The sequence below is a fragment of the Archocentrus centrarchus genome, unplaced genomic scaffold (genome assembly GCF_007364275.1).
Source record: "Archocentrus centrarchus isolate MPI-CPG fArcCen1 unplaced genomic scaffold, fArcCen1 scaffold_42_ctg1, whole genome shotgun sequence".
NCBI lineage: Eukaryota > Metazoa > Chordata > Actinopteri > Cichliformes > Cichlidae > Archocentrus > Archocentrus centrarchus.
In genome coordinates this window covers 1,503,209-1,517,513 of record NW_022060268.1, presented here as the reverse complement: position 1 = coordinate 1,517,513, position 14,305 = coordinate 1,503,209, and the positions used below count along the sequence as shown (strand labels likewise).

General features: G+C 46.2%; 1 protein-coding gene across 2 annotated transcripts; it reads right to left on the bottom strand.

Moving 5' to 3' along the window:
• Positions 1-2,761: 2,761 nt before the first annotated feature.
• On the bottom strand, positions 2,762-12,601 carry LOC115777049 (BTB/POZ domain-containing protein KCTD9-like). 2 transcript variants are annotated; one of them, XM_030724865.1, is made up of 12 exons: positions 12,433-12,601; positions 12,175-12,296; positions 11,518-11,561; positions 11,094-11,187; positions 10,410-10,468; positions 10,211-10,339; positions 10,064-10,131; positions 9,878-9,973; positions 9,446-9,595; positions 8,985-9,090; positions 8,740-8,873; positions 2,762-4,368 (listed from the first exon to the last, which is right to left on the bottom strand). In XM_030724865.1, the coding sequence occupies exons 1-12, from the start codon at positions 12,478-12,480 to the stop codon at positions 4,252-4,254; spliced, it is 1,167 nt and encodes a 388-aa protein (XP_030580725.1). In that variant the 5' UTR covers positions 12,481-12,601; the 3' UTR covers positions 2,762-4,251. The 2 variants fall into 2 exon arrangements, with proteins under 2 accessions (XP_030580725.1, XP_030580724.1); XM_030724864.1 differs by having other exon boundaries at positions 8,740-9,090.
• Positions 12,602-14,305: the final 1,704 nt, after the last annotated feature.

Sequence of the window (14,305 nt, the reverse complement as noted above, 5' to 3'; positions counted from 1 at the left end):
TTCAACATGATGAACAGAAACGCAGCAGAAATACCAAACACGTTTCAGCCTCACTTTTTTTTTACATCAACACTTGTTTCTGCTTTTCATTAAAGGATCATTCCGGTTTATTTCCGCCTACTGCATCTCCCAGCCTGAAGAAGCCTGTGACGGTCAGAGGTAACACGATGGGTGTAGGGCTGGTCGCAGCACAGTCTAACCGCTTTCCCACCAACAGGGTTCTGGAGCCGGTGCCTTAATTTGAACCGTTAGGCGGGTTTTCCACCACCGAAACACTCGGTGCTCGGCCGAAAAAAGGGGTTCAACTCCGGCCCCGCAAACTAGCTGGTCTGGAACCAAGAACGCGTGATGAAAGTGGCAGAAGGGCGTGACTCTGCCGTGTCAACATCAAGTTTTCTACCATATTACATGTGTATTACAGGAGAAAAGAGAAGCGATGTTCACAGCTGTGAATTAGGTTGGGCTCTAAGGCTGAACTTGCTGCTTTGTATTAGTTCATATCACAGATAAAAGGACACAAAGTGCGTACTTGTCGTCTTGCTCTAATCGCTGTCTGTGTTTCCCTCTGTGCTGCACACAGATGCTGCAGTAGTTTGGTTTGGACCCTAAAACGTGTTTGCAGCACAGAAAGGAGAGCGTGTTCTCCCACGTTTGTGCGCTTCGGCTTCGTGTCCAGACGAGGACCCGCCCACACTCATACGTAAAGGAGCAGTTCACAGAAACGCGGTGGGAACGCGGGCCCGTTCTTAAGCGTTTCGCCGGTTCATTGAGAACAGCACGAGCACCAGCTCCTCGGCGGTGGAAAAGGAGTAACTGACACTCAGGACAGATTTCACACTTTTATATCAACGTCTGTTCATACGATAATCAGATATCTCTGATTTTAAAGACCTGTTCTACTTTTCCTCACTTCCTGTTCCAGATGTTCATGTTAAATGTGAAACTTCTGATGATGAGCTCAGTGTGTGAGCAGTAAGCTCACGCTGAGACGAGTGAGTCTGGGGTACTGTGGAGGTAGCCAGCGCCCCCCCCCCTTGGCTAGCAGTTCGTGATAATGTTCATGATAATGTGGAATAATCAGCCTTGGTCACCAGGATACCAGTTCACGCAGGTCACAAAAACGGGACAAGCGGGGGTGAAGAGCATCTGTTCACAAACATCCAGCAGAGAGTTGAGGTACATACTACAAGTGTTTTGGTACAGGCTGTCATAACTGATTCATTTAGATATTGGGTTCAACTCATTGTCATTGTGCACACCAGGGTTATTATAGTTAACGAAAACGAACGAAATAACGAAAACTGAAATTGAAAAAACATTGTCGTTAACTGAAATAAATAAAAAACTAAAATTAAAAGGAAGAAACGACAACTAACTAAAACTGAATTGTGAGTTTACAAAACTAACTAAAACTAACTGAAATTATAGATATTGTTATTTTTTCAAAAGTCTTGTGGATTGATATGAAATCATTTTTTTCCTCTCTCCGAGTTTAAGCTCGGAACGCCGTCGGGCAAATGGGTGCGCATGTGCGTGCGTGCGCACACCGCGCTGCTCCTCAGAGAGTCCCATGTGGTGTTTTTTTTTTTTTTTTTTACTATGATAGCACAGATAGCAGCGAGTGTCTTGTTGTGGATGATGTTGTGGATGATGTACGGAACACTTCTTAGTCAGGAAAAAAAACACCAACATCAAAGTAGACCTGAGAAGCGCACACAAGGCAGCTACGGAAACCGCTGTCATCCTACAAGGCAACCCGGCCTGCACCTCCAGAGAAACGTGACTACTCGTCGGGTCAACGCAGCCCACAACGTTGTGTTTAGTCCTTGTGCGTTTCCGGCTACTTTATCAGTCAGATAATAACAATCAGGACTAATAATCAAAGCATCAATATAAGGACTCACAAATGTCAGCAAATTCCTGGAGGGAGCTGCTGAAACTATGGGAATGGACGTGAAGGAAGGAAGAAAGTGAAAAAACAGGGACAAATATGTTTGCACCCTAAAAACTGAGCACAAAGAGCGAGGACCAAAAAACCCCGAGCACACAACCACAAGGTAATTAACACACGCAATCCAGCTATACATGCATAAATGCGGACATGAGGTCGGACACTTCCGTAGGCTACAGAGGCTGCAAAGACCCTGCAAGTCTAATCAGCGAGCATCTAACCAAGCTAGCTCCAAAACAGAAGCAGCATCAGGTGGTGAGAACATCAGGATGCAGCTGGATTTGAGCTTTGACTCCTTCAAGGAGTTTGTTTTTGTCAAACACCACATGTAGCTGTTGTTAATCTGCTGCACTGAGGCTGAACTTTATTGGGAATTTATTGTAGAATTTATCGAGTTTTGGAGTTCATATTGTTAGCAGTTTCTCCCTGTTGATGTTCATGTGTGTCCTTAATATTACACACATTTAGCATGTAGTGCTGCTGTCTGTGAACAGTTGGTTGCTGAATTTATTTCTTTAAAGGGGATCTTTAAAGCGTACCTGATTAAGTATGAAAATACTAAAACTAATACTGAAACTAACTAAAACTAAGCATAAAACCAAAAATAAAAACTAATACAAACGAGCAAAACCACTCTGAAAACTAATTAAAACTAACTGAATTAGAGAGAAAAAAGTAAAAACTAACTAAAACTAAACTATAATGTAAAATCCAAAACTATTATAACCCTGGTTCACACAAGGTACAACGAAATGATCGTTCACTCATCCAGAGACGAGCATCTGCGGTCATGCAGCCAGAGACCGGCACTACTGTTAGGCAATGTGGTTTAAGTGTCTTGCCCAAGGACACAACGCAGCGCAGGGACAGGGGCTCGAACCAGCAACTCGGCTGCAAGGCGAGTGCCTACCCACTGCGCCACTGCCACTAATTTGCTGACAGCCTTACAGTCTCTCTGGTCCTTCAGAAACCCCACAAAGCTTTTTCCACCTGGACCATCTGCTCACATGACCTCCAGCAGGGGTCAAACTCATTTCAGTCTGTGGGCCATGTACAGTTCACCATGATCCTACCTGAGCCAGACCACTAAAACTAACAGCCTATAAAAAATATTAGGTTCATCCTAAAAACATTCACATTTAAAAACCATCCAGATGATAAAAGGCCTGAGATTTTAAAGTAAAACACCCTGCCTCAGAGCTCCCGCTCCGAGCCGGCCTGAAGCCAGAGAAGTGTTGCTGTAGCACATAAAACACGCGAGCACGGCTCCTCAGGCTAACGAAGTACATCTGTAACGCTACAAAAACATGCTAATGAGTTCACAGAAGGCCGAGCGTCTTCTCTTTCTACTGTGAAAACCTGCTGTAAAACAGAGAAATTTAATGTTTCATCCACGACGGCCTGTGTTTGACAGCCCTGATATGGTTTTTATGTCCTTCTACACAAAATAAAAGTGACTGTCGGCAGTTTTTGGTTTGTAACAGTCAAACAGGGTATCACCTGCATAACAATGAAAAAGAGTGCCATACTTTCCAAATATAAATCCCAACAGGAAGCTGATATGATGAAAACAGGAGGACCAAGAATAGATCCTTGAGGGATGCCACAGACAGAGGATGAACCGAGGAGCCGCGCCAAAGCCCAGTACGAGATAAAGAAGGATTATTCTGAACTGTGAATCATGCAAAGCTGGTTGGGCAGACTTCATGAACATAAATGCTGAGCTGGAAACGAGCAGAAAAAGTCCCCTTTAAAATATATTAGAAGCAAATATAAAACATCTCAGAACAGTCTGAAGGCTCATGAATACCACAAACCTGTTAAAATTAAAAAAAAATACATTCAGAAGCATCAAAGGCACCATCATTGCCCCCCCAAAGAGATGCAGACATGTTTGAAAAACAGTGAAAAAAGATGGCGTTACACTGAGCAGCCACAACGTTACAACCACTGACCAACACTGATCAGCTCGCTATGATCTAACTGTATTCAGGTGGATGTTCCTCTGGCAAGAACCACCCACCCACCCATCATAGCACTCCCCAGTGGCAGTGGTCTCCCACGACATCAGAAGCTGCTCAGCAGCAGCTCCAAGAACTCAGCAAAGAGCCCGACCTGGATCTATGAAGGCCAAAACAAAGCCCAGAGGACCCACCGACCTGGGGAGGTGCCCCAGATGGATCGGAGGTGGTTTTAATGCTGTGGCTGACCTTTGGGCTGACAGTAAAGTAATAATAAACGTGTTTGGCATTCACTGGTTGGTGTGGCACTGTGAGTGCAGGTCATAATGGTAGACGGGTTCACCGCACACTCTGAGACATGTGCAGAGGAGTCAGCATCTCCTCAAAGATGGCCCCCTTCACGTTGGAGCCCCTTAGGTTCGCTTCCTGAAGGTCGCAGCCAGACAGGTCACAGTTCTGGAGAAAAACAATAAAGAAAATGAACCTGAATGCATCACGGACTCATACCGCTGGCATGTTCATGACTCCCCCTCCTCCCGAGGACACATCTGGCTCATTATCTATGAAACATGGAGCTGAAACCCGTCAGGAAGCAGGTTCAGATGATTATTACTGTCAAAGCTTCAAAATGATGGTGGAAACTCTTTTCTTTACGAGCAGTTCTGAGTCGATGAGTTTGTCCGAGGACGCCTATGAAGCTGACTTTTTAACATTACAAAGGGCCGATGAGAGCACATGTGCAGCATTTGGACCGAACAGTTAGGTACCGTTAGTTACGGTGGCCCTGAAGTGCAAACCACAACAACATTAACAAAAACACAACAACATTAACAAACCAGAAAAGGTAGGTCCCAGTGGGAAAACCTGGGAAATCGCTGATTGGACGACGCCACGTTTGGCTTTTGAACCGGAAGTTAGGCCACAGCTGCTGCAAAAGTTCGGTGACAGCTCAGCCAGCTCTTTTCCGCAGCTAGGGTAATACATAGTGCTGTGACTAGCTGTGTCCAAATTCAGGGGCCGCATCCTGCGAAGGACCCGGCTCACGTAAACTGGGTCCTTCGCAGCCCACGAAGACCGCAAAGACCGGAAGTGAGCGGCTGTGAAATTGGACGGTCTGTCCTTCATATCAGCGTCACCTGCCCTCTCATCGGTGTAGCTCATGTCGCCTAGCAACCGTGACAGTACGAAGCACAGCTGTGTAAAAGCAGCTGGTTAAACAAACTTTTTCTCCTTTTTGTGGTTTAATTTTCAGTCTTAATTCAAAATAAGCTGTTAAAACAAGCATAACACATTTCAACATCAAGGAATACAGCTGAGCAAATGATTGATTTCCAACTATATTAAGTGAGACATCTTAATGTCTCACTTAATATGTCTTTTAAGATTTTTATATGTCTTTTAAGATGTCACATCCTTTTCAAAGTCCCGCTGGCTTTCGCCACTGATTGGAAGTTAAACACAGTGAGACATTAATGTTGAATAAAACTATCCGGTTATAAAGCTGAACTTTAATTTTCAGGCAAACCGATTTGCTCAGGAACAAATGAAATGCTGAAATAAACAAACACCAGCCATTAGAGATCATCTGAGGGAGTTGTGTCTGTGTTTAACTTCCAATCAGTTTTTGTCATTTGTAATTGTGCTTAGTTAATGTTGTGGTTTGCACTTCAGGGCCACCGTAGTTAGTCGCAGGAAATCGATGTTTCACCTCGTCCCTGTCACTCAGACCCTTTGATGTCACCATAGTAATGCGTGTTTGTCCAGTACAGTAGGGATTTGGTTGGTGTGACTTTAAGAGTTCCTATAAGCATCAATGTGCTGAAGAAAAAGGAGGCTGTGAACAAACTTAGGTCAGGTAATTTAACCTGTGTAACCTGTGTCACTTTAAGCGCATCATGTGACACACATCAGCTGACACGGTTACCTCTCCTGGTTTGCTGAGCGGCTCCTTTAAGATCTAGCAGGCAGACCTACACTTGGGTGGTTGGCTCCTGGCTGGCACAGCTAGAAGATTGTTACGTAAATACTCAGCGGTGAGTTATTTCCCTCTTTTCTTTAACAGGGTCAATGCTGCGAAGTGTCTCCACTAAGAACTGGTTCTATTTCTGAAGGTTCCAGCCTTCAAAACATTCACATACAAGGTCTTGAATAATCAGGCCCCATCTTATCTCAAAGACCTCATAGTACCCATATCACCCCAACAGAGCACTTCGCTCTCAGACTGCTGGCTTACTTGTGGTTCCTAGGATACTTAAGAGTAGAATGGGAGGCAGAGCCTTCAGCTTTCAGGCGCCTCTTCTGTGGAACCAGCTCCCAGCTTGGATTCAGGAGACAGACACCCTCTCTATTTTTAAGATTAGGCTTAAAACTTTCCTTTATGATAAAGCTTATAGTTAGGGCTGGATCAGGTGACCCTGAACCATCCCTTAGTTATGCTGCTATAGGCCTAGACTGCTGGGGGGTTCACATAATGCACTGTTTCTTCTCATTCACCTTATTTACTTTGTTTATACTCCACTCTGCATTTAATCATTAATTGATATTAATCTCTGTCTCTCTTCAACTCCTCACTGGAGGCTTGCCACGTGCCTGTCTGCTTTAAAACCGCTACCATTGTTCCTGTCCCCAAGAAGCCAAGGATCACTGGACTAAATGACTACAGACCTGTGGCACTGACTTCTGTGGTCATGAAGTCATTTGAGCGTCTGGTGCTGTCCCACCTCAAGTCCCTCACAGCCCCCCTTCTGGACCCCCTGCAGTTTGCCTACAGAGCCAACAGGTCTGTGGACGACGCCATCAACCTGACTCTGCACTTCATCCTACAGCACTTCTCCCTGTATACCAACTGCTGCACCTCTGACCACCAGTCTGTCAAGCTTATTAAGTTTGCAGACGACATGACTCTCATCGGACTCATCTCAGACGGGGACGAGTCGGCCTACAGGATGGAGGTCAAACGTCTGGTGTCCTGGTGCAGCCACAATAACCTGGTACTGAACGCCCAGAAGACAGTGGAGATTATAGTGGACTTTAGGAAGCACACAGCCCCTCTACCCTCCATCATCCTGACTGACACCCCCATCACCACAGTGGACTCTTTTCGCTTCCTGGGAACTACCATCACCCAGGACCTCAAGTGGGAGCCCACCATCACCTCTGTTGTCAAAAAGGCCCAGCAGAGGATGTACTTCCTGCAGCAGTTGAAGAAATTCAACTTGCCAGCAAGGACCATGGTGCAGTTCTATACTGCCATCATTGAGTCCATCCTCACCTCCTCCATCACTGTGTGGTACGCTGGAGCCACCACTAGGGACAAACAGAGACTACAGCGCGTTGTGCACTCTGCTGAGAAGGTGATTGGCTGTAACCTCCCATCTCTCCAGGACCTGTACACCTCCAGGACACTGGGGCGTGCAGGTCGGATCACAGCCGACCACTCTCACCCTGGGCACAGACTTTTTGACCCTCTCCCCTCAGGCAGGAGGCTACGGTCCATACGGACCAGAACCTCCCGCCATAAGAACAGTTTCTTCCCCTCTGCTGTTGGACTCATGAACAATAACCCTAAGACTGTTACCACCACCCTCCACAAACGCTGATGACCCTATGTCTATGCACCTGTCTGACTGCACTGATGTACATATTAGTGGAATATAGTCTACATTCTTTTATCTTTTAATTAGTCTCTGCACTGTATATTTTGTAATTTTGTAATATTGTGCTATAGTTATAGCTCTAATATCTCTGTATATTTGCAATTGTATACTTGTATATTGTCTTATAGTTTTTATACTTATTTGTTTTTTTCTGTAAGCACGAAGTACCGCAGCAATTTCCTAATGCTGTGAACCTGTTCACCCATATGGCAATAAAAACCTTCTGATTCTGATTCTGATTCCACAGCATGTCTTTCTCTCCCCTCAGCCCCCCCCTCAGCAGATGACCCCCCCTCCCTGAGCCTGGTTCTGCTGGAGGTTTCTTCCTGTTAAAGGGAGTTTTTCCTTCCCACTGTCACCAAGTGCTGCTCATAGGGGGTCGTTTTGACTGTTGGGTTTTCTCTGTATTATTGTAGGGTCTTTACCCACAATACAAAGCGCCTTGAGGCGACAGTTTGTTGTGATTTGGCGCTATATAAATAAAATTGAATTGAATTTAGAGGTGACGAACTTCATCGGTCAGACATGCTGCTTTGAATTCGGCTACCTTCCCAAAACGGCATGTTGTTTACTTCCCTGCATTTTTCAGTGGGTTGTGGAAGGATTGTAGTAAAATGTTAAAACGATACTACTTTAATGACCTTGTTTACAGGTCGGGCTTTCTGTGATGCAGACCCAGCTGAAAGGTTTGATGGCCAGCTGGTAGGAGTACTTGTTTTTCCTTCTCTGACCTTGGGATCTGGACCTTGTTCCCTGCCCTTCCAACAAGGAAAACTGAACTGAACTGACTTCACCCACACTTTAAAAAGGTGCACACACTGAACTGAACTGCACCGAGGTGATTCTGAAGCCTCCTCAAAGTGCAGAAAAGATAGATGTGTCCAGTATGAATTATTATTATGTTTATTTGTTCTTGTGTTGTTGGTGTCCACTGTGAGGGCTGGGATTTCTGGGAGAGCAGAGCTGACATTTGTCACTGGAGTTTGCTCTTTAAGGTCTTTTATGGCTTTAGGCTCGCAGTGACCACAAGCACACACGCTGAGTGGACATCAATGCGCTGTTTGCTTGAGGTTAAATGTTTTGTCATGAGGCTCTCCTTTGCTAGCTGCTGGTCCTCCTCAGCATTCAGGGAATGATGGGGGGTCACTGAGTGTGTGTGTGTGTGTTTTACCTCCAGGTCAGTCCCAGCCAGAGTTGCTCCCCTCAGGTTACAGTTCTTCAGTTTGGCGTTCTTCAGCGTGGCCACCCTCAGGTTGATGCCCGTCATCTGACTTCCCTCCATGTCCACGCCCTTCAGGTTGGCTCCTGTACTCCACACACACACACACACACACACACACACACACACGAGTAAAACCATATTGACCACAGTATCTGCATGTTTATCTGAAGAATGTTCTTGATTGGCTGCTTCACCCTCCAGGTTGGCTTTGATTCCTGCAGGATCCTCAAAGTTGCAGCTTCGCAGTGACGCTCCTTCAGCGTTGGTGCACAGCATCTTCACACCCTGCAGGTTGGCCCCCTGCAGCACACACACACACACACGTGCATATATATAACATAAAAGAACACCTGTCTCACGTGCTGATATGAGCCTGAAGGTTTTCCCAGAATGCACTTTGTGCGGTTTGCTGCGGTGAATGACCTGCTCCTCGGTGGGAGTGAACCTGATCTGGCTGCAGTTTCTACCTTGAAGCCTGAAAGCTGTGCTGATGAAGCTGTGAGGGCTAAAGATGCTGCAGTAATAATTACAGTACTAGCACCCACCCCTGTGAACTCACTGTGCATAGCTTCATTAAAGTTCCTGTATACAAAGCTCAGCTGATGGCGAGGGGGTCAGGGGGGTGACCCCGCTGCTAACCCCTCCCTAAACTCACATCGAGGCAGGCCACGGACAGGTCGGCCCTCTCCAGGTTGGCCCCGCTCAGGTTAGCGTGGGTCATGTTGGTTCCTCTCAGGTTGGCCATCTTAAAGTTGATGTAACGCAGATCCAGACGAGACAGATCGGCACCGGTGAAGTTCAGACCCTGAAGCAGCAAAAAGGGCTGATTATTACCTGTGCAGGTGTCCGCAGTGATGCCTTCAAGTGTCTGAGTGAGCGGCAGAAATACCAAACACACCGAGTTTCTACAGCGATTATCAGAGCACAGGTGCTCGATTCAGCTTCCTCACCTGTCAGGTGAGACAGACAGCTGCTGCTCTGGGTAACCAGCAGTCAGCGTGGACGCCTTTTATTCTGGTTACTGTCAGCTAACACCAACCTCTGCTGGTGTTACCATGGTGACCATGCGCACACCGCGAGCGCTCACCTGACAGCGCAGCTCGGACTTCGTGGTCGTGGCCAGCAGGAACCGGATGAACTCTTTGCGGGTCAGAGGGGAGTGATCGTCAGGAGGCTGAGAGGACTGAGGAGAAGCAACCAATCAGGTTAGGAAACACACACACACACACACACACACACACACACACACACACACACACACACAAACACACACCTTTATGAGGGTCTCCAGCTGCTCGGCGAGCTGCTCAATGCCAAAAAAGCGAGCTTCTTCCAGCACACCTGCACAGGTAGGAAGACAGTTAGGGAGCGCATCATCACAGGCGCTTTGAGCAGACGCTGCGGTGCGCGGTGGCCGTACCCAGAGGGTTGATGCCTTCGTTGATGATGAGCTGCCCGTGCCTCAGGTAGTTCAGGATGGGTTCGAAGTAGTCGGGACTGCGGTCGATCAGGTACGCCCCCTGAGAGTCCCGCTTGTTCGCCCACACGTCTGAAGCACAGCACACAGTTTAAGGACACGCAGAGCGGCTAACACTGATCTGAGACAGACGTGCGCTCACCTTTCTCTCTGAACATGTGGGCCAGCATGCTCTCCGGCTCTTTACTGACCAGCGTGCTCCTGAGCAAACACACACATTAACAGTGACCTGTGAACCTGATATCAGGGAGGCAGCTGCTGATCAGGGCTGCATGCAGCTCCAGCATGGAAGGACCAATGAGGAGCTTGGAGCTGCAGCGGCTCCTGGAGTAACTACGAGGTTCCTGCAGATTTACACGAATCCTAATCAGAGCTGCACCTGTCTGAGACTCAGAAACAAGGAAACCTGCTCCTGTTCTGCAGCTCCACAGAGCCCCGCTCATTATGCACATGCTCGAGAGCGCCCCCTGTGGAACAGGAAGGAAGGGGAGTTCTCGACTGCATTAGAGTTTCTTTGGTTCCACGCTCTGGTTCCCCTCCTCCGCCTTCAGGTGACTGAGACAAAGATCGTTTCTGTAACGCTATAACAGCACCAGCACTGCCCCCCTCAGGTCAGTCTGCACATTACACTTCCAGCATCCAACAGCAAACTCACATAAAACCTTTGATTTATTCACTATAAGCAATCATTTTTGACACCTGAACCTTGTTAGAGACCAATTATTAAAATAAGAACAGCTGATTTATGGATTTGAGGTCTAAACAAACTAAAATCACACCTGTTGCACATCTGTGACATTACAGGATTCACAATGGTCGCGTTTACCGTGTGGTGGTGAAGCAGCGTCCACCGACGTTGAGTGTCAGCCAATCAGTGTGAGTCTGATCGTTTTCAGGGCCTCTGGGGTCCTCCTGAGGATCTGCACACAGGTGAGCACACAGGTGAGTGAGTGCAGTGAAGCATGAGATCGCTGTCAGGTTTGCTGGAGATACCAGTGTCCCCAGTATCAGGCTTAAAGGTACTTTCAGAGAAGACAGCAGGTGGGCGGGGCTTCTGTCAGAGATGACCATATTAGAAATATCCCCTCTCTATGACATCATTCAGATCCAAGAGTAGAAAAAACTGTGATGAGCTGAGTGTTCAGAGCAGCCTGAGGTTTGGGCTTACGGCACACACACCGAGCTCATCATCAGAAACGCACACACAGGAAACCATTAGCTGTGACTCTGCTGCAGGTCAGCAAACTCACCTTCAAACGCATCTCCCTCCGAAACGTAGAGCACGTCATCGTCTCTGCACACACAGAAAAACACTCTTTAAACACAGACACACAGAAAGCACTTAGCTGTAGAAGGAAGTGCTTGTTTGAATGTGTGTGAATGGGTAGATGCAAACATGCTGTATAAGAACCATTTAACCTCAGTCTAGAGCAGGATTGGTCAGCAGGTGGAAACAGAAGCAAAAGAATCCCAGAAACGCCACATAATCCAGCTCACTATGCTAACCTTTAATCACTAATTACCCTTTAATCACTAATTAACCTTTAATCACTAATAAACAAATACACTGAAAAAGAGAAAATAATATCCATCCAGTCTCTTCTACTTATCCTGTTTAGGGTTGCTGTGGGGGGGCTATCCCAGCTGTCATTGAGTGAAATACACAAAGATGCCAAACATAAAATAAATGTTCTCTTTTGTTATATATATATATATATATATATATATTTTTTTTTTTTTTTTTTTTTTTTTTTTTACCAACCTATTTACCAGGTTGTTTACCTGCCCACAGGTGCGGACACCTTGAACACCTCTGCAGTTTAGAGACACGTTGTTGGCCTTTGTGAAGTCAGGGGCCGTAACACCTGCACACACCTGAGACCGTCTCTTACCTGCGTCTGTCTCACCTGATCAGCGCTATGTCGTCTATGAGGCCGCCGTTCCCGTTGTAAACGCTGGAGGCTCTGATCCCCAGCTTGGAGCTGGCCACGCACAGCAGGTCCTCCAGAGATCCGTACACGGCCACCACCTGAGCGGTACCCCGATAAAACGCACCGTTAGCGGCTCAGCCCGTGCAGCCCGCCCTCCCGCAGCTCCGTACGGGCCGCGGGCGGGAACCGGACATTTTGTCCAGCACCAGCACACAGACTCCCGCTTCCGCTTACCTTTCCGTTTGAGGACGTCCCGTTAACGAACAGGGTGACTCTTCTCATGGCGAAACGGCTTCAACCGGAGCGACGCCCGCTCACACTTCCAACCATGAAAGGAGCTTATTCTCCGGCCACGGCACCGAGCGCTCTCTCCTTCCGCTTCCACACGCCGCTAAACGCCCAGTGGCGCATCCGCCAATCAGCGGGTTACACTGAGCTCAACAACCAATCAGTAAACACGGTGGGCGGGGCCTGTCTACCCGTAAAGCGCCGCTGGATGAGGAACCGTTATTAAACTAATCATATTTAATCTCATTAAACGATAAAATCACGTGTAAAATCCATCATTATGAGTAAAGTACATGAATTTTGAAATAAAAAATCTAAAAGCAGAAAATACATTTAGACATTCAATAAATAGAAGCTAAAATAAAATTTTAAAATACGTGTTAAAATATAAAGCATATCACGGAAAATTCACAAGTTTTTACTAAATATTTATAAACACAATCCTAAAACAAATGTTTAAATTTATGAAAACAGTCACGCTGGACACTTTATTAGGTACACCCTGCTGGTACTGGGCTGGCCCCGTTTCTCTGAGCTGCTGGAAACTTTGGTCCACCATCACAGCTGCAGCATCCACAATGAGAAACTCCACCACATCCCAGAGGAGCTCTGATGGGCTGAGGTCAGAGGTCGTCTGAGGAGGTGTGAGCTCGTATGGGGGCGTAGGAATGAGTTTACTACTGGGGGGGGGGGGGACGCATATGGGAAACCTGACAGATAGAGGAAGGATATAAAAGCATGAATAACCATCTCCAGTTCAGTCTGTGACACAAATGTGTCAACTTAGACTAGTTCCTTATTATGATAGAAACAAATGAGGAACTGATATTGATCACGTCTATTACAATATATATTGTTACTGATTTATTGCCCAGCCCTAAGATGTATACATTATATCTCATACAGCATCACCTAACCCTGCGCTAAAAGTTTGCATTTATTTTAAGACCTCACCTCTCCTCTGTGCTGCACTGCTGCTCCTAAACATACAAAATGTTTTCAGAGATGAGGCACAGCTCCTGAGCCTAAAGGTGGCTCATTTTATACTAAACAAGAAAAAAAATCCATTTATTATTAAGTACTGTGGAAATAATGAAAACATTATTGAAAATTTATCTTGGAAAAAAAAAATCAACCTGACATCAGTCCTCACCTGTTCTTTCTGGATCTATTATAATATGGTTTTTAAAGCTGACCTCACACCCTGAAGCTCCACCTGGCTCTCCTCTCTCTGAACCTGTTCTTCTCATCATAAAACTGTTTAGTTTTATGATTTTTTACTCTTTTTAAAAAAACAAAGTGAGTCGTGCGGCTGTTTCAGCCTTTTTGTTGTGCTGACATGAGATAAAACATTTAGGCTAACAAAGGCAGCAGTCAGGGGCGGGCTGGGGCTAACCCTAACCCTGCTGTGCTTACTTGGGAAGAAAAAATAAAAAAATACTGATCACCGGCCGGTTCTGCCTGGACACGACCGGCCAGTCGGGAAACCTCCCGATGGCCACCATGCCCCTGGTACAGTTAAATGTTGGACAGTGACCATCCCAGGATTAAGATGACTGTTTTGACTCATTCAAGTTTCTGACTCCTCCTGGGGATGGGGAATTAGTAAGAATTTAGCAATTCAAATTCCATAATCGATATCACTTATCAATTCAATTACTTCTTCTCTTATCAGTTCTCATTGGGCTAGTGAATAAAATATACCACAAATGGGAGAACAAAAGTAGAACAAAATTAAAACTGATATAAAAAAATAAGAACCCTTCTGTCAACATTAACAATTTTAATATATTAACACAACAGCAAGGTGTGCGAGAAC

Excerpts from the sequence above, each read along its gene's own strand:
- LOC115777049 (XM_030724864.1), bottom strand. The coding sequence starts at position 12,480 with ATGAGAAGAGTCACCCTGTTCGTTAACGGGACGTCCTCAAACGGAAAG. Across the intron at positions 10,340-10,409 it reads CCACATGTTCAGAGAGAAAG|ACGTGTGGGCGAACAAGCGG; the intron begins GTGAGCGCACGT and ends GCTGTGCTTCAG. Across the intron at positions 4,369-8,739 it reads TGGCTGGGACTGACCTGGAG|AACTGTGACCTGTCTGGCTG; the intron begins GTAAAACACACA and ends GTTTTTCTCCAG.